The sequence below is a fragment of the Peromyscus californicus genome, unplaced genomic scaffold (assembly GCF_007827085.1).
Source record: "Peromyscus californicus insignis strain IS unplaced genomic scaffold, ASM782708v3 Scaffold_10__1_contigs__length_136768540, whole genome shotgun sequence".
In the NCBI taxonomy this organism is placed as follows: Eukaryota; Metazoa; Chordata; class Mammalia; order Rodentia; family Cricetidae; genus Peromyscus; species Peromyscus californicus.
Genome location: NW_026294391.1, coordinates 60,379,040 through 60,405,293, shown reverse-complemented (window position 1 = coordinate 60,405,293; position 26,254 = coordinate 60,379,040). Strand labels below are relative to the sequence as shown.

The 26,254-nt window shown below is 36.8% G+C and overlaps 1 protein-coding gene across 1 annotated transcript in view; it reads left to right on the top strand.

Annotated features, from left to right (window-relative positions):
• The window catches only part of Abcb7 (ATP binding cassette subfamily B member 7), a 162,554-nt gene that overhangs the window by 118,764 nt on the left and 17,536 nt on the right, over positions 1 to 26,254 (top strand). The window contains exons 5-12 of the mRNA XM_052734391.1: positions 9,849 to 9,981; positions 10,847 to 11,115; positions 12,081 to 12,169; positions 12,259 to 12,346; positions 13,471 to 13,645; positions 14,547 to 14,704; positions 15,453 to 15,616; positions 22,414 to 22,543. Of these exons, the coding sequence (XP_052590351.1) occupies positions 9,849 to 9,981; positions 10,847 to 11,115; positions 12,081 to 12,169; positions 12,259 to 12,346; positions 13,471 to 13,645; positions 14,547 to 14,704; positions 15,453 to 15,616; positions 22,414 to 22,543 (1,206 nt within the window). The remainder of the gene's footprint in view (positions 1 to 9,848; positions 9,982 to 10,846; positions 11,116 to 12,080; positions 12,170 to 12,258; positions 12,347 to 13,470; positions 13,646 to 14,546; positions 14,705 to 15,452; positions 15,617 to 22,413; positions 22,544 to 26,254) is intronic.

Below are 26,254 nucleotides of genomic sequence, written 5' to 3'. Positions count from 1 at the left end.
ACAGGGGCAAAAAAAAAAACCAGCCACACTCTTCACCAAAATATCACAAGAACGGACTCTAGGACACTAATATTCTTCCCCTCTGAGATCTCTTGGGCTGCATCTCCACAGTTCAAATCTCCCTCAGTACTGTCTTCCATGTTCCTACTAGGATGACCCATTAAGCCCCACTTAAAGTGTCCAACTGCTTTTCTAGTCCAAAGTCCCAAAGTCTTCCATATTCCTCCAACAAACAGCTTTGATAGGTCTATCATAGCAATACCCTGCTCCCTGGTACCAACTTCTGTCATAGTCACTATTCTACTGCTGTGAAGAGATACCATGACCAAAGCAGCTCTTATTTAAAAAAACAACAACAACAAATTTAGTTGAGGGCCTGCTTACAGTTTCAGAGGTTTTTATTAGTCCATCATCATGGTGGGAGCATGTCAGCATTTATGGTGCTGGAGCAGCTGAGAGATACATCCTGATCATAATATCTTTTCCTTAAATTTGTTCTTTAATTAGTATCCCCAATTTTATACTTTCGTGTTAGAAATTAAATGAATTCAATTTATTTTGTTTGTTTGTGATGGGGTATCACTATGTAGCCTAGGCTGGACTCAAACCTGAGCAGCCCCCCAAGTACTGAGATTGCAGATGTGAGCCACCCTGCCCATCTGAGTTCAGTTTCTTACAGCTATAGCAGTCTAAGAAAATTAAAGAATATAATATAGCAGATCAAATATGATCTAAATTTTTATTCTAAGAAAGGAAACAGTTTTACAAGGATAAGTCCCTTTATTTTTCTTATACTTAAGTTATTGCACAAACTCACAGAGATCCACTTGCCTCTGCCTCCTGTGTGCTGGGATTAAAGTCATGTGCTACCACACCCTGCTCTTTATAATCCATTTTGAATTATTTTGTGCAGGGTGGGAGATACGGATATAACTACATATCCAGTTTTGTCAGAGCCATTTGTTGACTAGACTCTCTTTTTTGCAGTATGTTTTTGAAACCTTGCCCAAATATTAGGTTCCCATGGATGTATGGATTTATTTCTAGGTTCTCTGTATTGTTCCATTTATCCACATGGCTGCTTTTATCACTATCACGCCATAATATAGTATGAAATGTTCTTTCTACTTAGGATTGCTTTGGCTGTTTATGGTCTTTTTTATTTCTACATGGATTCTTTAATTACTTTTGTAATTCTATGAGCAATGCCATTGGAATTTTGATGGAAATTTCATGCAATCTGTAGATGACCATTGGTAATACACTATTTTCACAAAATTAATTGTGCTAATCCAGGAGCATAGAAGATCTGTCTATTGCCTATTATTGTCTTCAATTTCTTTTTTCTGGGTCTTAAATTTTTCATTATATAGATTTTTCTCTTGGTTAGGTTTAATCCTGGGTACTTTTTCGGAATTATTATGAATGGTATTTTTCTTCTATATCTCTTTCTTAGGAAGTTCTTGTTGGTATATAAGAAAGTTATTGGTGTTTTTTGTATGCTGACTTTGTATCCTGTAGTTTTACTGAAAGTGTTTATCAGTTAATAACAGTTTTCTGGTAGACTCCATATGATCTTTTGAGTATAGAATTATCTCATCTGTGAATATGAGGAAATTTAACTTCTTTGTTTTCTATATTTTATCCCCTTTGTGTCTTTCTAATGTCTAAGGGCTCTAGCTAAGACTTTGAGTGCTATTTTAAATGACTGGAGAGACCGGGCACCTTTATATTATTCTAAATTTTAAAGAAAATGTTCTAACTCCTCCCCATTTATAGTAGTACTGTCTATAAATTTGTTGTATGTATCTGTTATTATTTGGGGACATATACCATCTCTTTCTAATTTATTTGTATATGTGGGAGTGAGTATATTTTCATGTGGGTGCATGCTTGTGTGCATGTATGTAAATCCAGAGATCAGATTTGTGTATTGCTCCTAAGAAGCTTCCGACCTTGTTTTTAGAGACAGGATCTCTCATTTTCCTGGAGCTAGCCATGTAGGCTAGGCTGGCTGGGTCAAAAAGTCCCAGAAATCTACCCACCTCCACCTCCAAAGCTCTAGGATTATTAGAGTGTGCTACCACATCAGGCTTTTGTATAGGGATTCTGGGTATTGAACTCAGTCCTTATGCTTATGGAGCAAATACTTTACTAGCATGAGTTATCTCCTCAGCCCATATTGCATTCCAGATTTAAAGGATTTCTCTCATGACATCATTTTGAATTTTTCTTTATCTATAAAGATGATCATATCATTTCTCTCCATCAGTTTATTTGTATGGTATATTACATTTATTGATTTCCATAAGTTGACTCTCTGAGATGAAAACAGTGTCATGATATATGATCTTAATGTGCACTTGAAGTCAGTTAGCAAGTATTATACTGATAATTTTTGAATGTACACCAGGGAAATTGTTTTGTAGTTTTCTTTTTTTAATTAAAAAAAGAAATAACATATTATAATTATGTTATTTCTGCCTTCTCTTTATGTGCCTTCTGCTCCCTCTCAAATTCATGGTCTTTTTATTTAATTGTTATAGTTACATACATGTATAAACACCAAAGTATATGAATACAACCTTCTAAGTCCATGTAGTGTTGTTCATATGTATATGATTTCAGGGATGACCACTTGGTATTCAATAACCTTCTCATCCTTGGGATGACTAATTGTCCCTCTCTCAGCAGCCCTTAGTTGTCTGTAGTTCTTTGTCTAGGGGTGAGGCCCCATGAGATTTTTCCCTTCCATGATATCATGTTTCTTGGTGGTGTCATTGTTCAAGTCTTGTTTAGGCAGTGGTATTGTTGCAGTATCTCTAGGAGACACACTGTCACAGCAGGTTCTGTGGTCCTCTGGCTCTTCCAATCTTTCGGCCCCCTCTTCTGCATGTTCCCTAGCCTTAGGTACAGAAGTTGAATTGTAGATTTATCAACTGGAGCTCTGTACCCATGTTCTCTGCTTATGATCAATTGTAATTTTCTGTAATAATAATCTCCATCTGCTGCAAAGCGGAGCTTCTTTGAGGGGTGATAATTACACTTATATGTGTGTATAAGGATAAGTATATAGAATGCAATTAGGAATTGTTTAGCAAAGTGGTTGTAGTAATTTCTCCTCCCAAGATCTATGACCTCACTAGCCCTGAAGACATGGGTAGGTTTTCAGTACCAACATGATTTCTCTCTTGTTGAGTGGCATTTAAGTCCAATTAGACAGCAGTTAGTTAATGCCAAGGTAAGAGCGGTACTATTACATCCTTAGGGATATCTTGCCCTGCTGGTCATTATTATGTTTCATAGACAACACAGCTGAGTAAAACTATTGGTTGCTTCCCTTTTTTTGGTAGCTTGCATAGCATCCTCTGGTACTACAAAAGCTAATACTCAGGGAGGAGGCTTTTAGGTCAGGTCCGCCAAATTGTCTGTATGAAGTGCATGTTGTCTTCAGCCATAGGGACTTACCTTAAACCTCCGGAAGGCAACCAAGGGAACCAGTAATAGCCTATATTAGGAGTCTCTTAGACTCCCTCCCTTGACAATCAACTCAAAGGGGTATTTCTCAGCCGGGCATAGTGGTGCATACCTTTAGTCCCAGCACTGGGGAGACAGAGGCAGGTGGATCTATGTAAGTTCAAGACCAGTCTGGTCCACAAAGTGAACTCCAGAACAGCCAGGGCCACACAGAGAAACCCTGTAGCAGGAATCTTAAAAGTTCTTAATAAAATCAAACCTGAGGCCAGTTATTGGGGTGAACACTGGAAGATCAGAGAGCCAGAACAAGCCACAGCTACCTTGCCTTGCCGGATCCTCAGCTGGTCTTGCTTCCTCAGACTGGAAGCCTCTGTGTCCTCATATCCGAATGGCTCTCCGCTGAACTGTGCTGCTAGAAGCCTGAAAGCTTAACCAGCCAAATGCTTGACCAGGCCAAATGCTTCTTGTTTCTGGTCCTCACGCCTTATATACCTTTCTGCTTTCTACCACCACTTCCTGGGATTAAAGGCTCACTTTCTGAGATTAAAGGCATGAGTCACCATGCTTTGCTGTATCCTTGAACACATGGATTTCTGCCTCTGGAATGCTAGGATTAAAGGCGTGTGCTACCACTGCCTAACTTCTATGTTTAATATTGTGGCTGTTCTGTCTCTGACCCCAGATGAGTTTATTAGGGTTCACAATATTTTGGGGAACACAATACCACCACAAAACCCTGTCTTGAAAACCCCTCCAAAAAGTGGAGTGTTTCTCATGCTTGGTACTGGAGTTTTTTGTTAGATGGTCTGTAACTTGAGGGGAGGGGGCATTATCAACTCAAGTGGAATGACCTCACTTGAAATATACAAACACACGCACACATGTGCATGGACAGACACACATACTATATGTAATTTTACTTAAATAAAAATAATATGACTCCTTATGGCTCTTTGATATATCCTTACTATTTTCCCCTCCTCCCTCCCTATCCTATATTGATTTCCTTCCCACCAGCCTGTTTAAACCCCCCATTTTCCCAGCTTCCCCCTTAATATCACACATATCTTTCTATTTCCCTCTCTAGCACTGCTTCTCCCAACCTACCCCCATAGTCTCTTTTTCTTTCCATGGTTTCTGAGATTACTCCAGATTATAGCCTCATATATGAAAACTTGGAGCCAGGAACTACAGATGAGAGAGAACTTGTGTTATTTGTATTTCTGGGTTAGGGTTACCTCACTCAATATAGTATTTTTTGGTTCCATCCATTTACCTGCAAATTTCATGATTTCAGAGTTTTTTTTTCAGCTGAATAGTATTCCATTGTTTATATATACCACATTTTCATTATACATTTGTCAGTTGACAGATGTCTAGGTTGTTTGCATTACCTAGCTATTGTGAACAGAGTGGCAATGAACATGGCTGAGCAAATGGAGTAGGATGTTGAGTCCTTTGGACATAAGCCAAGGAGTGGGGATAGCTTGGTCATATGTAGTAGGTTTAGTTTTAACTTTTTGAGAGGTCTCCATACTGATTTCCAGATGGGCTGCAGCAGTTTGCAGTTACAGCAGTGAGTTAAGATTTCCCTTTCCCCACATCCTTGCTAGCAGGTTTTTGTCACTTGTTTTGTTGATCTTAGCCATTCTCACTCGGTATGGCAAAATCTCAAGGTGTTTTGATTTGCATTACCCCAATGATGATGATCATGTTTTGAGATAGTTTTAGTCATTTTTATTTCTTTTAAAGATAACTCTGTTCAGATCCTTAGTTCAGTTTTGAATGGTTCAATTGTTTTCTTGACTATGGTGGATGATCTTTTGATATGTGCCTGTTTTGCAAGGATTTTATTGGGGATTTTTGAATCTATGTTCATCAAAGATATTGATCTGTAGTGTTTACTTTTTTTTATATCTGTACCTTGTTTTGGTATTTGATTAATACTGATTCTATGGAAGGTGTTTGAAAATGTTCCTTCTCTTTCTATATTTTTGAATACTTTATGAAAGTTTGGTTATAGATCTTCTGGAAGTCTATTAGAAATTCTGGAATCCACACGGGCCGGGGTGTTTTTAGACAGAAGACTTTTTAATTACCATTTCAATTTCCTTATTTGTTATTTGTTTAGGTTGTTGATGTCTTCTTGGTTTGTTTAATTTTTGTGGTTTGGATGACTCTAGAAGTTCATCTGTTTCTTTTAGATTTTCCAACTTGACAGAGTACAGGCTACTAAACTATTCCCTTAGAATTTCTTTGGTGACTGTTGTAACGTTTCCTGGTTCATTTCTGGTTCTATTAATTTGGGTAATTCTTTTTGTTGTTGTTTTTGCTTTGTTTTGGTTTTGGTTAGTTGGGCCAAGAGACTGTTGATCTTGTTTATCTTCTTAAAGAATCAGCTCAGATTCATTGTTTCTTTGTTTCTATTTTATTTTGGCTCTGGGTTTTATTATTTCTTTCAGTCTACTGGATTTGGATTCTTTTTCCCAAAATCTTGAGTTGCATCATTAATTCATTTAATTTGTTTATTTATTAATTGTTTATTATTGTTAATTTGTGCTCGCTCTCTTTTTTAGTGTAGGAGCTTAGGTGGTTTCACTTGTAGTGCTGCTTTTAATGTGTTGTATTTCCATTTTCTTTTTGTTCCAGGAATTAAAATTTTTTTCGTGGTTTCTTTTTTGACCTATTCATCATTCAGTAATGAGTTGTTTCATTTCTGCAGGATTGTGTATTTGCTGAAGATGTGTTTGCTGTTGCTTTTAAGTTTTGTTGCATTATGGTCAGGTAACGATACTATGCTTATTCCTCTCTTCAGTGTGAAGTATTGCTTCCAGGATTCTCTTTAGGGTTGGCTTGGTGGACAGGAATTGTGATGGCCTGTTTGTATCATGGAAAGTTTTTCTTTCTCCTTAAAGGTAGTTTTCCTGGATATAGTAGTCGTTTAGTATTTCTCCAGACTCCATTGAGAAGTCAGCTGTTATCTTGAGGGTTCTCCTTTATATGTGATAGGAGGTTTGTCTCTAGCAGCTTTCAGTACTCTTGCCTTGTTCCATGTATTTAGTAATGGTTCAACTATGACATGCCATGGGCAGTTTCTTTTCTGATCTTGTCCGTTTTGTGTTCTATATGCTTCTTTTATCTATATACATATGTTTTTCCTTAGTTTGGGGGAAGTTTTCTTCCACAATCTTGCTGAAGATCTATGTCATTGACCTGGTTCTGCTCTCTTCTCGGCCTGTAATTTGAAGATTTGATGTTTACATGGTGTCTCACATTTTGGGCCTGTTCCTTTCACCTATTAACTTTTTTATAGTTTCGTATATGTGATCTAATTTTTCTGATTTAAGTCCCGATATTATATTTTCTACTTGATCCTTTCTACTTGTGAGACTCCCCCTGAGTTTTTCTTAACTATGTTAAGTTTTTCAGTTCATTTCATCAACTTGAGTTCTCTTTTATATTTCTCTTTATTAAATTTAGTTTTCAAAACAGGATGGGAGGAGAGTACATAGAAAGAAGCAAAAGTCCTGTGGTACTTGAGTAATTATGGATCTTGATTGTGGGGGTGCTTATATGAATCTAGACATGAGATGAAATGCATAGAAACACATTCATAATACTCACACATGCCTGAATTCAGGTTCCATATGTTGAAAACTGTAGCACGAATCTTAAAAGGTCTTATTAATAAAAACAAACCTGGAGCCAGGTACTGGGGTCAACGGTGGAAGATCAGAGAAGCAGAACAAGCCACAGCCGCCTCACCTTGCCAATTCCTCAGCTGATCCTGTTTCCTCAGACTGGAAGTCTTTGAGTCCTCATCCAAATGGATCTCAGCTGAACTGCTGCTAAAAGCCTAAAAGTTTAACCAGGTCTATCTAGTTCCTGGTTTTCATGCCTTATATACCTTTCTGCTTTCTGCCATCACTTCCTGGGATTAAAGGCATGAGTCACCATGCCTGGCTATTTTCAGTGTGGCTTTGAACTCACAGAGATCCGGATGGATCTCTGCCTTCGCAATGCTAGGATTAAAGGTGTGTGTGCCATCATTTTCTGGCCTCTATATCTAGTGGCTGTTCTGTTCTCTGACCCCAGATAAGTTTATTAGGGTGCACAATATTTTGGAGAACACAATATCACCACAGAAAACAGAATGAGTTCTGTATTTTCTTTGGTAGTAACACACCAATGTTAACTACCTGCTTTTAATACAGAACTGGAGGTATATTAGGTATCATAAGAATTGCTGTTTGAAGGGTAGGTAGAACTTGGTCCCTGTTGACTCTCTTCATATGATGATAAAACGGTTTTAAATAAAAGTTTTCAATGAATAATTCCCATTTATCTGGATGGGATACGTCTAGTTGTGCTGAAGGTGAAACAATGTGGAAAGCCATTTGCCACACCTCACCCCCACTATATCACAAGGCTAGGAAACCCACACAGAACAAAAGAGCTACATGGAAGATAAGCTCTCCTACTTTATTAGTATCTTTCTGTACTTTTTAAGTGCGTGTATTTCTTTGCTTTTTGAAAGTGCTTTTTAATGAGAAAATTGACAGTATTCAGTTATATTTAGTGTTAGTGCTTGTTCTTAGCACTGTGCTATCTATCCTTTTTTCTGCCATATACAACAGGACCAATGACATTAACATATTCTGCATACTTAACAGAAATGCTCCCCTAATTGACCAAACCCAAAAACATTTTCAAAAAAGTAAAATAGTACAACTTCAATTTGTTAAATTCTGTTATTACTCACTGTAGTTGTGGCAAAGGTATAATAAGCTGTGAATCAGGAGAATCATATGGTTGTTTTAACTATCACTTTTCTTTCTACTGAAGAAAATGTATTGGAATGCAGATGAGGAAATTCAACCTCATTATATGGAAAAATCCAGAATCAGCTCAAATTTATTTAAATTACTGAAGTTATAATTTACAAGTGTGAATGAATTCAGTAGTACATTTGAAAACATTCATTTTAAGGTACAAAAGAAATAAAATATATGAGTCCTGCCTTATAAGTTGCTGATATAGCTGTGGCATACTGGAAATCTTTCTGACTTCAAGTACCAGGCTTCAGTTTTAATCTCCTCTTTGCTGCTTATCATTCATGTCATTAAACCTTGTGGTACCTGCCTTTCCTCAAATATTGACTATATCATGCACATGCACAAAATTAATAAGTATATCATGAGGGTGATAATATTGAGTTATAAACTAATAAAATGGATGTTAGAAAAATGTGGTCAAATTGTTGCAAGTTTCTAAGAAAGTATTAGGAATGATAAGAGAATCAGATTTAGCTTTAGAAAGTGAAAATATAGTGAGGAAGAGTGAATAGTTAGAAACCTTAAAAATTTAAGCACGGCACCATACCATAGTTCTACATTCTTAAAAGCATATGCCACCAGCTGTTTATATTTTAATGTTATTGTTTAATGTTAGCACAGTTAATTGAAATCTTGATTGGTAAGATTTACATAGCTTAGAAATAGTTAATTCTTATGTTTAACAAGAGGGTATCATGGCAGTAGAACAGGTGCTATCTTTTCAGTGTGTTTAATAGTCCTTGTTCATTGTTAGCATTTGTTTTTAAGTCTGTAATGTAATCTTTTCAAAAGTACTTTAGTAGTCTGTAAATTCACTGAACCTAAGTGCTGCTTTCTGTATTAGAACTGTATGTTCTAAAAGAGATAATGGACAAATGAAAGCATTTGATGTTTGATAGGTTTTGTTTTGTATGATATTAGAACAAAGACTCTTGTGGGCTAAACGGATCTATCAGTGCTATTTTTTTCTCAGTAGTAAATCAATCACAGATACTTGTCACTTTTCAGCTTTTATGATCCTTTTCGCTATATAATTTCAACTTTACATTGTCTGATGAAAAAATAACTTCAAAATATTTATCACCTCTATACAAAACATTATACTCTATAGGAGTATGACCAGAAAGAATAATATGATGTAGACCCTCAAGGATATAATAGGAAAACAAAGTATATATACACAGATAACCATAATGCAAAACAATTTGCTGCTAAGTGCCACGAGCTCTGTAGGATTTCAGATTATAGAAAGCATTTTTAGCAGCTGATCAAGAATGGTTTCGTGGATGCAGGAGCATTTGACTAATTCACATAATTTGTAAATTAATATTAACATGGCAGTGTAGTGTAAGAATCCTAAAATAGCAGAGCTTCCAGTGCCAAAGATTTTTATCTTTGTAAATTGCAAAAATCATTTCAATTCCAGTAAATGTATTCCAGTAAACATTACCACAAATAATAATTTAAGGAAAATATTTGTACTTTTATAATAAATGTTTTATGTATGGTGGGTAATTGATGTTTTTATATTTTTAGGCTATGAATATTGTGGTTCCTTTCATGTTTAAATATGCTGTAGACAGCCTCAACCAGATGTCGGGAAACATGCTGAACCTGAGTGATGCACCAAATACAGTTGCAACCATGGCAACAGCAGTTCTGATTGGCTGTATGTGTGATTCTTTAATCTGTCTACAGGTGTTGACTTTCTTCAAGAAGGTTTCATCATATTTGAGCAGATGACCTTTTCATCACAAATACAACTTAGCATTTCGGATTTTTATTATTTTATGTGAGATTTATTTTGATCTGTTTTTGAAAATTCTTTGTATGATATGCTTTGCAAAACTTCTGTGATACAGTAGCATTTTCTATGTTTGAAAAAATAATATAAAATATGACATTAAATGTATTACCACCATCTTCACTAGGTTTTTTTTATATAAAATATCTCTCTAGAAAGGCCAGTTGTTTTCTTACTGTTAATATTAAATGGAAGTGGCTAATTAATGATATATGAACATTAGTGCTTTGTTAAAATATATTCAGTGACCATGACACACAGATACAATTTGAAAATAATAAAATGTTCTTTCAAATGAACTGGGACCCCATACATTTGAAAGGACACTTTAAGACTTCAGAGACAGAAGCAGGAGCTTGCTAAAAGCACTTGACTCTTCAGGATCTAAGCCTTTTGCATTTGTTATTTGAGAGAATTGAATTAGATATTGTACACTTATCCACAATGAGGCCATCTGGTCTATTCTATATTAAAAGTATTTTAATTGGAAAACTCTTTCAGCATTTGAAATCTAGGGTCAAATAATACTGAAAGGGATTTATGATGATGAAAAAGTTAGTACTCATTAGAGTAGATGAGTTCTACATTTCTTTTAGTGTAAATATTCTGTGTTATATTTATTGGCTGAATTATTCATTGTATAAAGATTTCCTGCAGCCTTGCCACTTACACTGCTATGATTCTAATGTTTGTATGCCCGCCCCCCTACTTTTTTCTTTTGTTGTCTTAGATGGTGTATCAAGAGCCGGAGCTGCCTTTTTCAATGAAGTTCGAAATGCAGTATTTGGCAAAGTAGCTCAAAATTCAATCCGAAGAATAGCCAAAAATGTATTTCTCCATCTTCACAACTTGGATCTGGGTTTCCATTTGAGCAGACAGACAGGAGCTTTATCTAAGGCTATTGACAGAGGGACAAGGGGTATTAGTTTTGTCCTCAGTGCTTTAGTGTTTAATCTTCTCCCTATCGTGTTTGAGATGACGCTTGTCAGTGGTGTTCTGGTAAGTAATACATTTTTTCATAGTAAGCTTTTATCTTGCAATCTTATTAATAGCAAATTAGTAGTTGAAGCTGTTCTGCTCTTGCATACCACAATGTCAGAAGGATCTTCCATTTGTTTCATTATTTTGCCACAAGTGTCAAAGGTCTGTCCAAATTCTGTATCATATTTTTAGACACCTAGATCATTGATTAGTGCTTGTAATGTTTTTTCCTCCAAGAATTTTGTATGTCACACCTTGGATTGATGTGCTCAGACTATTTAGATTTCTGTTTATCAATCCTAGCATGTTAAAACATTGTAATCTTTAAATCAATTTCTCTTTAGGCTTACACTGTTTCAGTGTTAGAATTTGATGCTAGAATTGTGGCAGGTGCAATTTGACTTTCTTTCCTTGTTACCTTGAGTAGATTATCTTAAGATATTTGATTTTTAATCCATTATTGATTTATGCAGTTTATCAGCATCATTTTTATAAATATCCTTTGACTGAAATTTGCTATTATGATGCTATAATGTGACAAGAACAGCAACCACTTCCTTTTTAAAATTTTGTTTAATTATATTGTTTTTAAAACAATGATTTTAAGAAAAGGAATATTTTTATTAATCTGAAGTGCACAGTATCTTAAATAATACTTACAAAGGAAATAATATTCTCAATAAGCTTTCCATTTTGCTGAGCGTCAGACTAAAATTTAGACTATAAGCTGCTATATCCAGTTACAATTTTGATTCAAAATGTAATTAAGCATGGTTCATAATCATCTTTTACTAAACTAATCATTTTTACATTTTTAAAAAATGCTATTTTATTCAATTTTATTTTACATGATAAAGAATGTTGCCAGATTTTTTTTTTTTACATACATGATAAACCTCTCACTTTTCCTATTTATTGGCTAAAGGTGAAAGTCAAAGACAATTCAATCACTTCTCATTTCTTCTCTTGACTTCTTTTTTCAGTATTACAAATGTGGTGCCCAGTTTGCATTGGTAACTCTAGGAACACTTGGTGCATATACAGCATTCACAATTGCAGTTACACGGTGGAGGTATGGTATTTCCCAGAGGCCAGTCAAGACTGCAGAAATTAGTTATGGTATAGCATATGTTTCATGCTGTATAAATCCTTGTCTTACAGAACTAGATTTAGAATTGAAATGAACAAAGCGGATAATGACGCAGGTAATGCTGCTATTGACTCACTGCTGAATTATGAAACTGTGAAGGTAATCTGTTTAAGTATCTTTTCGTCCGCCTTTCACACTAAGATTTATTCTGTCATTTAATTTAATAGATGTTGTAAGAATATCAGATTAGGATAGGATATCTAGGTATGATGAAATAATACTCCTTCATTTTTCTTTTGTTTAGAAATGTTCTCCACTTTCCTCTTCAGTTTTTATTTGGAAAAATCAGAATTTTACCTTCTGAATTAGTTTATAAATGATCATACATATGATTAACATCTTGATTACAAATGAATATTAGCTAATTCAGTTGACATACAAGTTCTCAATCCTCTTTTTATCCTTCAGCTTAGCATAATGCTTTTCCTTAAATCTTTCATTCATTTTTATATTCACTCACTTAGTAGTTGCTGAATTCCTCTCATATGCAAAGCACTGTACTAAGCACTATGCTATGATGGGAGAAGTTGGTAAAAAAGATTACAATGTCCTCCTTTACTCTCATAGTTTTATAATTTGCTAGAAAAGTTAAGTATTCAGATGACTAGTCAGAAAGACATGCTATGGTAAGGATAGTGGGAACTATGAATTTGAGGCATCAGGTTAAGGCTTTGTGAAGGAAGTGTCACTAGTAGAAGGCATGTTGAAATAAGCTCTAGGTTCCGATTGATCAACTAGTTAGTAAATGTTTATTGGATGAAATTTGAATATAATCCATTATTGAAAACCTTCAGGAATACCATAATCTAATATATTGAAAGACAATATAGATATATGTATGTGTGTATATATAGATAGATAGATAGATAGATAGATAGATAGATAGATAGATAGATAGATAGATAGATATAGATATAGATATAGATATAGATATAGATATAGATAGATTGATTCCTGGTTTTATTTTTGACAATTTCGTACATGTATTTAATGTATTGTGATTATATTCTCCCCCCATTGTCCTTTCTTTTCCCCTTCCCAGTATCCCTTCTTACCCCCTTTCTACTCCTGCTGACCCATTTTTTTCTTCAAAATTGAATTTTATGATAAGATCTTCAATACCAAAGTGTATCCATATATGAAGTGTAATAAAACTTACACCAATTGCATAAAAGAGTGTATATTCTAATTTGTCCATAGTTACTATTTTTATATATTTATAGTATTTCAATAATGAAAAATATGAAGCACAGAGATATGACGGATTTTTGAAGACATATGAGACTGCTTCATTGAAAAGTACCTCTACTCTGGCTATGCTGAACTTTGGCCAAAGTGCTATTTTCAGTGTCGGATTAACAGCTATAATGGTACTTGCCAGTCATGGAATTGTGGCAGGTAATGGATCTATGGTTATCACATTTAGAGACTATTATAAATGGGTTAATGGAAGGAATAAGTGTTTTGTATTAGTTGTAAAGTGTGCTCAGTAAAGCACTTAGACATTTTCAGAGTGTTTTTCTTTTCCTATCGGAATGTATTTTCTTGATTTATAATTCTTTTAATTCCTTTTGGTTAACACTGACTCACTCATTGAATGAAAGTACTGTTTACTCATTTTATGGGTCTATAACCCGATTCTTTAGGAGAAATTTTTTTGATTACCCATGTCAAGTTTTTACTTTATGATACCTTTTTAAAAATAATGTTTTTATTAATTTGAGACATCAACCTTTTTACTATCTAGTATTTTTAATTTTTCTTATAGATCTGGAAAACAATGCCATTAATTTGCTGTTTAGTTCAAATGACTTATTTTATAATTCAGTAGCTTTCTAGTAGGATTTTTCATTTACAAGTAATATCTGTGCCTGGTCTTCATTCATTCAGTTGGACATTAATATGAGATGTGTCATCTTTCTTGGTTATGATAGCCATTCACTCTAATTTTTAATATATGTGCTTTTATAAATTTTCTTTTTTATACTGTGTAAGAAGTATTTGCTTATGCCTTAGAGGAAAAAAGGAAATATTCTTAACCTTCCACTTCTGTCATTACTTAAATCATTCTTTTTTGTGTTTTATACATAGTATGTTAGGTATGCCTTTCCCTTTTCATGCAATATACACCAGGTTCCTACATTACCTAATTCATGTATTCATATGCTGTATAACTTGTGTCAGCTTAAATGTTGCTGATTATGTACATTTAGAACTATGTGTCAGAAATGGGCTATAAAACTCTGTCTTAAGCTGGAAAGCTTATACGTTTTCTTTCTTTTTCCAACTGCATAATAAGGTACCCTTACGGTCGGAGATCTAGTAATGGTGAATGGACTGCTTTTTCAACTTTCATTACCCCTTAACTTCCTGGGAACTGTATATAGAGAGACAAGACAAGCACTCATAGATATGAACACCTTGTTTACTCTGCTCAAAGTAGACACGCGGATTAAAGTAAGTAATGTATATAGTAGCCTTTTCAAAAGAACATTGAACACTGTCTCACTAATAGTGGGTTGTTCGAGGACAGTGGTTCTCAACCTGTGTGTCGTGACCTCCCACAGCAGGTCGCATATCAGATATCCTTCATATTAGATATTTATATTAAAATTCATAACAACAGCAAAATTATAGTTATGAAGTAGCAACAAAAAATAATTTATGGTTGTGCTCACCACAGCATGAGGAACTGTATTAAAGGGTCGCAGCATTAGGAAGGTTGAGAAGCACTGCTCTAGGAGAATATTCTTCTATCACTAGGTTAGACAGGTTCCTCATTGTCATCTCGTCCCCAACTCCTCACCCAGAAAATCTTCTCTGGGCGGTCACGGCACATACCTTTAATCTCAGCACTCCAGCACTGGGGAGACAGAGGCAGGCAGATCTCTGTGAGTTCCAGACCAGTCTGGTCTAAAAAGCAAGTTCCAGGATAGCCAGAGCTCTTGTTACACAGAGAAGCCCTATCTTGAAAAACAAAAAAATATAAAGAAAGAAAGTCTTCCCAGCAACCAAAATATGTAGGAATTTCTTACCTGCTCATTTTTATGCAGTGAGTAATGAAAAACCATACTTGGAAATGGCCTTCTTCCATTTGCATAAACCTCCTTTCCCATATTTTTCCTTGTCTCTCTGTTAATTAAAAACATCATCTAAAGAGCTTAAGTAGTATGTTAAGTTGTTTTTCTTTGACCTTCCCTTCTAGGACAAAGAGATGGCATCTCCCCTTCAAATAACACCACAGACAGCCACAGTGGCCTTTGATAATGTGCATTTTGAATACATTGAAGGACAGAAAGTCCTTAGTGGAGTATCTTTTGAAGTCCCTGCAGGAAAGAAAGTGGCCATTGTAGGAGGTAGTGGATCAGGGTAGGTAATTGAGTTCTTTATAGAATTATACATTATTGACTGATAATTCTGGACATGAATTTTTTTCATATTTTATTTATTTATAATTTGATTAATATTACATATCAGCCATGGATTACCCTGTCCTCCCTCCTCCCCTCCCACCCTCCCCCCAGCCCACCCCCATTCCCATCTCCTCCAGGGCAAGGACTCCCCTGGGGATTCAGCTCAGCCTGGTAGATTCAGTCCAGGCAAGTCCAGTCTCCTCCTCCCAGGCTGAGCCAAGTATCCCTGTATAAGCCCCAGGTTCCAAACAGCCAGCTCATGCACTGAGGACAGGTCCCAGTCCCACTGCCTGGGTGCCTCCCAAACAGTTCAAGCCAATCAACTGTCTCACTTATCCAGAGGGCCTGATCCAGTTGGGGGTTCCTCAGCTATTGGTTCATAGTTCATGTGTTTCCATTCGTTTGGCTATTTGTCCCTGTGCTTTATCCAACCTTGGTCTCAACAATTCTCACTCATACAATCCCTCCTCTTTCTCGCCGATTGGATTCCTGGAGCTCTACCTGGGGCCTGGCCGTGGATCTCTGCATCTACTTCCATCAGTCATTGGTTGAGATTTATAGCACGACAGTTAGGGTGTTTGGTCATCCTATCACCAGAGTAGGTCAGTTTGGGCTTTCTCTTGACCATTGCCAGCAGTCTATTGTGGAAGTATCTTTATGGATTTCTGGGGAGCTCTGTAGCACTTTGATTCTTCCTATTCCCATGGGGTCTTCATTTATCCTATTCATTTATTATCCCATGGTCTCTTTTTCCTTGTTCTCCCTCTCTGTTCTTGATCCAGCTGGGTTCTCCTGCTCCCCTAAACTCTCTTTCCCTCGACCCTTGCCCTTCATTAACCCCACGTCCAGTTTGCTCATGTAGATTTCATCCATTTCTCTGTCATTGGGCGATCCCTGTGTCTTTCTTAGGGTCCTGTTTTCTAGGTAGCCTCCCTGGAATTGTGGGTAGGAGTCTAGTTTCACATCTAGTATCTTCCTATGAGTGAGTACATACCATGTTTGTCTTTCTGAGTCTGGGTTAGCTCACTCAGGATGATTTTTTCTAGATCCATCCATTTGCCTGCAAACCTCATGAAGTCATTGTTTTTCTCTGCTGAATAGTACTCCATTGTGTATATGTACCACATTTTATTTATCCATTCTTCAGTTGAAGGGCATCTAGGTTGTTTCCAGGTTCTGGCTATTACAAACAATGCTGCTATGAACATAGCTGAGCATGTGCCCTTGTGGAATAATTGAGCATTCCTTGGGTATATGCCCAAGAGTGGTATAGCTGGATCTTGGGGGAGATTGATTCCCAATTTTCTAAGGAAGCGCCATATTGATTTCCAAAGTGGCTGTACAAGCTTGCATTCCCACCAGCAGTGGAGGAGAGTTCCCCTAGCTCCACATCCTTTCTAATGTAAGCTGTCTTCAGTGTTTTTGATCTTAGCCCTTCTGACGGGTGTAAGGTGGTATCTCAGAGTTGTTTTGATTTGCATTTCCCTGATGATTAGGGAGCTTCCTCTGTTGAGAATTCTCTGTTTAGCTCTATAGCCCATTTCTTAATTGGACTGTTGGGGATTTTGATGTCTAATTTCTTGAGTTCTTTATATATTCTGGATATCAGCCCTCTGTCAGATGTGGAGTTGGTGAAGATCTTTTCCCATTTTGTAGGCTGTCGCTTTGTCTTGTTGACCGTGTCCTTTGCTCTACAAAAGCTCAGTTTCAAGAGGTCCCATTGATTGATTGTTTCTTTCAGTGTCTGTGCTACTGGTGTTATATTTAGGAAGTAATCTCCTATGCCAATGCATTCAAGACTACTTCCTACTTTCTCTTCTAGCAGGTTTAGTGTAACTGGATTTATGTTGAGGTCTTTGATCCATTTGGACTTAAGTTTTGTGCACGGTGACAGATATGGATCTATTTGTAGCCTTATACATGTTGACATCGAGTTATGCCAGCACCATTTGTTGAAGATGTCTTCTTTTTTCCATTGTACAGTTTTGGCTTCTCTGTCAAAAATTATATGTTCATAGGTGTGCGGATTAATGTCAGAGTCTTAAATTCGATTCCATTGGTCCACATGTCGGTTTTTATGCCAGTACCAAGCTGTTTTTATTACTGTAGCTCTATAGTAGAGCTTGAAGTCAGGGATGCCTCCAAGAGGTTATTTTATTTTACAAGATTCTTTTGGCTATCCTGGGTTTTTTGTTTTTTCATATGAAGTTGAGTATTATTCTTTCCAGGTCTGTGAAGAATTGTGTTGGTATTTTGATGGGGATTGCATTGAATCTGTAGATTGTTTTTGGTAAGATTGCCATTTTTACTATGTTAATCCTGCCTATCCATGAGCATGGGAGATCTTTCCATTTTCTGACATCTTCAATTTCTTTTTTCAGGGACTTAAAGTTCTTGTCATATATGTCCTTCACTTGCTTGGTTAGTGTTACCCCAAGGTATTTTATGTCATTTGTGGCTATTGTAAAGGGTGATGTATCTCTGATTTCCTTCTCAGCTTCTTTGTCCATTGTATATAGGAGGGCTACTGATTTTTTTGAGTTGATCTTGTATCCTGCTATGATGCTGAAGGTGTTTATAAGCTGTATCAGTTCCTTGGTCGAATTTTTGGGGTCACTCATGTTTACTATCATGTCATCTGCAAATAGGGAAAGCTTGACTTCTTCCTTTCCAATTTGTATCCCCTTAATCTCCTTATGTTGTCTTATTGCTCTGGCTAGAACTTCAAGTACTATATTGAATAAGTATGGGGAGAGCGGACAGCCTTGCCTCGTTCCTGATTTTAGTGGAATTGCTTTGAGTTTCTCTCCATTTAATTTGATGTTGGCTGTTGGCTTGTTGTAAATTGCCTTTATTATGTTTAGGTATGTTCCCTGTATTCCTGATCGCTCCAAGACCTTTATCATGAAGGGGTGTTGGATTTTGTCAAATGCCTTTTCTGCATCTAGTGAGATGATCATGTGGTTTTTTTTCTTTGGGTTTGTTTATATGGTGTATTACATTGACGGACTTTCGTATGTTCAACCACCCTTGCATCCCTGGAATGAATCCTACTTGATCATGGTGGATAATTGTTTTGATGTGTTCTTGGAGTCTGTTTGCCAGTATTTTATTGAGTATTTTTGCATCCATGTTCATGAGTTAGATGGGTCTGTAGTTCTCTTTCTTTGTTGCATCTTTGTTTGGTTTAGGAATCAGAGTAATTGTAGCCTCATAAAAGGAGTTTGGTAATGTTTCTTCTGTTTCTATTGTGTGGAACAATTTAGAGAGTATTGGTATTAACTCTTCTTTGAAGATCTGGTAGAATTCTGTGCTGAAACCTTCTGGTCCTGGGCTCTTTTTGGTTGGGAGACTTTTAATGACTGTTTCTATTTCCTTAGAGGTTATTGGACTATTTAAATAGTTTATCTGGTCTTGATTTAACTTAGATATGTGGTACCTATCCAGAAAATTATCGATTTCTTTTAGATTTTCTAGTTTTGTGGAGTAGAGGTTTTTGAAGTATGACCTGATGATTCTCTGGATTTCCTCAATGTCTGTTGTTATGTCCCCCTTTTCATTTCTGATTTTGTTAATTTGGATGCTCTCTCTCTGTCTTTTGGTTAGTTTGGATAAGGGCTTGTCTATCTTGTTGATTTTCTCAAAGAACCAACTCTTTGTTTCATTAATTTTTTGTGTTGTTCTCTTTGTTTCTATTGATTTCAGCTCTCACTTTAATAATTTCCTGGTGTCTATTCTTCCTGGGAGACTGTGCTTCTTCTTGTTCTAGAGCTTTCAGGTGTACTGTTAAGTCTCTAGTGTGAGATTTCTCCAACTTATTTATGTGGGCATTTAGTGCTATGAATTTCCCTCTTAGTACTGCTTTCATAGTGTCCCATAAATTTGGATATGTGGTGTCTTCATTTTCATTGATCTCTAGGAAGTCTTTAATTTCTTTGTTTATTTCTTCCTTAACCCATTGGTGATTCAGTTGGGTATTATTCAGTTTCCATGAGATTGTAGGTTTTCTGTAGTTTTTGTTGTTGTTGAAATTCAACTTTAGACCATGGTGGTCTGATAGAACACAGGAGGTTATTTCAATTGTTTTGTATCTGTTGAGATTTGTTTTGTGGCCAAGTACGTGGTCGATTTTAGAGAAGCCTCCATGGGGTGCTGAGAAGAAGGTATATTCTTTCTTGTTAGGATGGAATGTTCTGTAGCTATCGATTAAGTCCATTTGAGACATAACATCAGTTAAGTCTTTTATTTCTCTGTTAAGTTTCGATTTGGCAGATCTGTCCAGTGGTGAAAGTGGGGCGTTGAAGTCTCCCACTCTTAATGTGTGGGGTTTTATATGTGGTTTAAGCTTTAGTAATGTTTCTTTTACATATGTGGGTGCCCTTGTGTTTGGGGCATAAATGTTTAGAATTGAAACTTCATCTTGGTGGATCTTTCCTGTGATGAGTATGTAATGCCCTTCTTGATCTCTTTTGATTGATTTTAGTTTGAAGTCTATTTTGCTGGATATTAGGATGGCTACACCTGTTTGTTTCTTAAGACCATTTGATTAGAAAGTCTTTTCCTAGCCTTTTGTTCTTAGGTAGTGTTTACCTTTGAATTTGAGGTGTGTTTCTTGTATGCAGCAGAAAGATGGGTCCTGCTTTCGTATCCATTCTGTTAGCCTGTGTCTTTTTATAGGTGAATTAAGTCCATTGATATTAAAGGATATTAATGACCAGTGTTTGTTCATTCCTGTTATTTTTTTGTTGTTGTTGGTAGTGTGTGTACTTCTCTTCTTTGCAGTTTACTGCTGTGGTGTTATCTGTTGCCTGTGTTTTCGAGGGTGTATCTGACTTCCTTAGGCTTGAATTTTCCTTCTAGTGCTTTCTTTAGGTCTGAGTTTGTGGATATATATTGTTTAAATCTGGCTTTGTCTTGGAATGTCTTGTTCACTCCATCTATGGTGATTGAAAGTTTTGCTGGGTATATTAGTCTAGGCTGGCATCCATGGTCTCTTAGTGTCTGCATTACATCTGTCCAGGTTCTTCTGGCTTTCAAAGTCTCCATTGAGAAATCAGGTGTTATTCTGATGGGTTTGCCTTTATAAGTCACTTGGCCTTTTTCCTTTGCTGCTCTTAATATTCTTTCTTCTGTATGTTTAGTTGTTTAATTATTATGTGGTGAGGGGACTTTTTTGGGGGGTCTAGTCTGTTTGGTGTTCTATAGGCTTCTTGTATCTTCATAGGCATTTCCTTCTTTAAGTTGGGAAAGTTTTCTTCTATGATCTTGTTGAATATATTTTCTGTGCCTTTGAGTTGGTATTCTTCTCCTTCCTCTGTAGCTAGAGTTTTCCTGCCTGGCCCACAGTCAGGACAAATCTCTATCACCCGCCAGTCCCACAGCCGCTCAGACCAGACCAAGTAAACACAGAGACTTACATTGGTTACAAATTGTATGGCCGCGGCAGGCTTCTTGCTAACTGTTCTTACAGCTTAAATTAATCCATTTCTGTAAATCTATACCTTGCCACGTGGCTCGTGGCTTACCGGCATCTTCATATGCTGTTTGTCATTGTGGCAGCTGGCAGTGTCTCTGACTCTGCCTTCCACTTCCCAGCTTTATTCTCCTCCTTGTCCCGCCTATACTTCCTGCCTAGCCAATGGCCAATCAGTGTTTTATTTACCAACCAATCACAGCAACACATTTGCCATACAGAACATCCCACAGCACTCCTCTATCCCTATTATTCGTAGATTTGGTCTTTTCATGGTGTCCCAAATTTCTTGGACATTTTGGGTCATGACTTTGTTGGCTTTAATGTTTTCTTTGACTGATGCATCTCTTTCTTCTACCGTATCTTCAACGCCAGAGATCCACTCTTCCATCTCTTTCATTCTGTTGGTTATACTTGCATCTGTAGTTCCTGTTCCTTTACTCAGATTTTCTATTTCCAGCATTCCCTCTGTTTGTGTCTTCTTCATTTTTTCTATTTCCCTTTTCAGGTCTTGGACTGTTTCCCTCATCTGTTTCATTGCTTTTTCATGGTTTTCTTTCAGGTATTTATTGTTTTCTTCTGCTTTATTTGTCTTTTCTTCTAGTTTTTTTATAGCGTTCTTCCCATTTTTTGTCTGTTCCTCAGTTTCATTTTTGATTTCTTCTTTATAGGCCTCTAGCATCTTCGTGATATCATTAAGGTTGATTTCTTCTGCTTTTTCCATTTTGTGATGTTCAGGTCTTGCTGTTGAAGGAGGGCTAGGTTCTGGTGTTGCTGTATTGCTCTTTATTTTGTTGTATGTACTTCTGCCTTGACGTCTGCCCATCTCCTTGTGGATTCGTTCTTGGTCCAGACAGAGCTGACAGATTCGGCATTTCTGGAAGCCTCTCTGGTCCAGATGGGCACTGGGGGCTCTGGTCCAGATGGATGCTGGGGGCTGGTCTCCAATTCTCAGGAAGTAGGGGGTGGTCTTGGGCGGATGGGTGTGGGGGCAGGGCGTGTAGACTGCAGGGTCTGCCGGGGGTCTTAGAGAAGGGGAACCCTCCCAGGGGCCCTGCTCAATGGCCAGAAACTGGGGCCAAGTTGGGCAGGTCTCCCCCGGAACGGCTGGTGCCCAGGGATGGGACCTAGGGGCAGGCCTCTCTCTGTGTTTGACCCCAGGCACTCACCTCTGGTTGTGAATTTTTTATCATTGTGAAATAATTACTATACTTAAATGATACATCTCATATACTAATGATGGCAGATGCTGATTAACCTTTCCTCATCTCCAATTTCAGAAAAAGCACAATAGTGAGGCTGCTGTTTCGCTTCTATGAGCCTCAAGAGGGTAGCATTTACCTTGCTGGTCAAAATATACAAGATGTGAGCCTGGAAAGTCTTCGGAGGGCAGTGGGAGTAGTACCTCAGGTATTTTTTTAAAAATGTAATTGTTAGAGGGTTGGTGGATATATTACTATAATAATTTGAATCAACATATGCTAATGAAGTGTATAATGTTAGACCTTTCAAGTGAAATTCTGCTACCAAAAGAAATTGTTTTGAGATAGCATCTCACCATGTACATGGAATTTACTATGTAAACCAAATTGTCCTCAATCAAGCAGACATGGTTTTTAGCCATAACTCCAAGACTAATCAGTTCTGTGGCACTAGTCTCACTTTCCTCATTTCTAAAATAAAGATACTATTTATAAGAAACAGTTACTGTAGAGAATACACATACATATATATGCTGCAGACACAATACCCACAATATATATGTTCAGAAAATGAAAGCTAATAACTTTGAATAGCTTTCAACATATTAAATTTATAATTACAAAGTAATTTATCTACCAACTTCAAGTTTTATGCCTTATTTGCTACTATGTTCTCTTCACTATTAGACATACAGTGCCTGACTTACAGTAATCATTCAAAAACTTTTGGTGATTGGCGTTGGAGCAGGGAAGTAAATTTAAAATAAAGCCTGAGAAAACAAGTAGTCTTATAGCATGTATGGTTTTACCTTGAATGTCTATAAAGGAGTCTGAAGCTGTAACTTAATTATAGAGTACTTGTCTGATGTCCACTGGTAATGTTGATTCATGAAACCAGTATCAGATCTCTGGGAGAACAAATCATATGAGGAAGGGACAGGAGGAAACCTACAAGAAAGTCATCAGGAAGGAAATGGTTACCACACCTGTAATCCCAGCACTTGGGAGGCTATGATATGATAATTGACTTAAGTTTGAGGCAGCTTGGGCTATAGTGCATTCCAGGCAGGTCTGGACTACAGAGTGAGAGTCTATCTTTTAAAAAGCCAAAACAAATAGAGTGATCAGACAGGGATATGCCAATTATAAAAGGTCCCTAAGTGTTCTAGTGTAATCCTGTCTTTTCCTGAGAATCCCAAATTTTAGTGGGTATGAGTCACCTAGGGAGACTGTGGAAATTCCATTTCTTTTTCCATGCTCTGCTTCTGATCATGGAGTACATTGTGAGCCCAGAAACCTATTTTTTAATATGTATCTTAGACAATTCTGATAGATGGTTTGTAAGACTGACTATATGTTAAGAAATATAGGTCAATACTGTTTGCCAAGTAAACTGCATTCTAGGTTGTGATTTCATATTATTCTGTGTTATATAATTCATTTAAGTCTTATTTCTGCCATTCTGTTGGGCTATATAATGATTTCACTTATCCTTTTGAAAAATAAAGCACTAAATTCATGAATGAAGAAAAGCTATTCATCTTATTTGAGACATTAGTAATATAAATTGTGAAAATGAAATAGCACTTTTACCTATTATATTGATAAACGTAGTTGTTTCTTTTTTACTCTTTTCTCTTTGGATGGCCTGCCACCTAGCTCCCAAATCATCACATGGAGACTTATTCTGACTTATAAATGCCCGGCCTTAGTTTGGCTTGTTTCTAGCCAGTTTTTCTTAAATTATCCCATCTATCTTTTGCCTCTGTGTGGTGGTATTTTACTTGTACTGAAATGTGATTTTAATTGTATGTTAATAAATAAAGTTGTCTGGGGGTCAGAGCTATTAGAGCCATAGCAAGTGCATGGCGGCAGTGGCGCACGCCTTTAAGGACCTGGAGGGCGGTACATTCAGGCAGTGACGAGGCAGTCACATGTTTGGGTTTACAACCAATGAGAAGGCAGAACAGCTAGACTATATAAAGACACACACAGGAAGTAGGTCCCCTTTTCAGAGAGCTCTCTTGGCTGAAGAGGATCGCTGAATCAGGAAGGGTGAGGCTCTTAGCTCTGACCTCTTGGCTTTCTTCTCTGAATCGGCTCTGTGTTTCTTATTTAATAAGACGGTTGGTTACATCTACACCTCTGGACTTTTGCCTTTTTCTATTTCTGTATATCTCTTCTTTCCTTCTTACTCCATTGCTGCTTGTGTAGGTGGGTGGCTGGCCCCTGATGTCCTCTTCTCCTCCTTTTCTCATTCCTCCTTCTCCCCTCTTTTTCTCCTATTTATCTGCTTCTCTGCCTGGCAGCCCCACATATCCCTCTCCTGCCTAGCTATTGGCCATTCAGCTCTTTATAGACCAATCAGGGGTTTTAGGCAGGCAAAGTAACATGGCTTCACAGAGTTAAACAAACGCAACATAAAAGAATGCAATACATTTTTGCATTATTAAACAAATATTACACAGCATGAAAGAATGTAACACATCTTTAACTAATATTCCACAACAGATTAAGATTCTGAAAATCAGAATATCCAATTTAGACATAACCCTGTAACGTGGGCAGCCTTGCTCTTCTGAGGGAAGAATATGACTTGCAAATTGGCAATACATATAAAGTCCTGGAAAAGTATTCTAATAAAAATTTTAGTAAGAAATTAAAAGATACAAACATGGGTCTTTACATACAATGTTAACTACAACATTATTTATCATAATGAAAGGTGGATGCAATATAAATATTCAATGATAATTGAATGCTTGAAGTCTTATAGAATCAAGTGACATGTAGTCATTTTTAAGCATTAAGTTTTCAAATTATATTATTATTGTTGTTGTTTAACATATATGAGTATTTTGCCTGCATATGTCTTTGTACCCCATGCATCCTGGTGCTTAAAGAGACCCGAAAAGGGATTTGGATTTCTTAAATCTGGGGTTGCAGATGACTGTGACTGTGTACTGGGAACTGAACCCAGGTTCTCTGGAAGAGCAGCCAGTGCTCTTAACCAGTGAGCCATCTCTCCAGCCCAGTATAAAAGTTTTAAAGAATATTGAGTATCATGAATAGTATGTCAATACAAAGTTTACTGAAAGAAGGATTGTTGTGGAATATTACTTTAACTATGTAGAGATGTGTTACATCTGTTTATGTTACAGAATATTACTTTATGTAAAGGTGTGTTGCATTTGTTCATGCTGCATTGTTTAACTATGTAAGGATGCATTACATTTGTTTATCATGCATTTGTTTAATGATATAAAGATGTGTTGCTTTGCCTGCCTAAGGTACCTGATTGATCTAATAAAAACCCGAATGACCAATAACCAGGCAGGAGAGGGATGGGCAGGGCTGGCAGGCAGAGAGATTAAGTAGGAGGTGGAATCTAGGCTCGAGAGGAGAGAACGAAGGAGAAAGAGAGAGAAATGGCCAAGGCCAGCCAGCCAGGTAGTGAAAGTAGGACATACAGAATGAAAGTGGTAAACAGTCCTGAGGCAAAACGTAGATGAAGACAAACAGGTTAAGTTATAAGAGCTAGTGGGACAAGCATAAGCTAAGGCCAAACATAGGTAACTAGTATTAAGTCTCTGTGACTTTATTTAGGTGCTGGTGGCCTAAGAAACCATGCTACAAAGGATATCAAACAAAATTTTCCAGCTATACAACATAGATTAATACTTGCAAGTAGAGAAAAAGATGGAATAAATACCAAAGTATTAATGTTTTTTTCTAAATTATAAAGTTAATACATTATTTAGTTTCTTAAAGTTGTGAACTGTATATGTGTGTGTGTGTGTGTGTGTGTGTGTATATACATATATATATGTGTATATATATATGGTACACACCATGTTATATCATACCTACGGATAGTTCTGTGGTTACTTAAACTAAATTAACAATTGCATTATTTCAC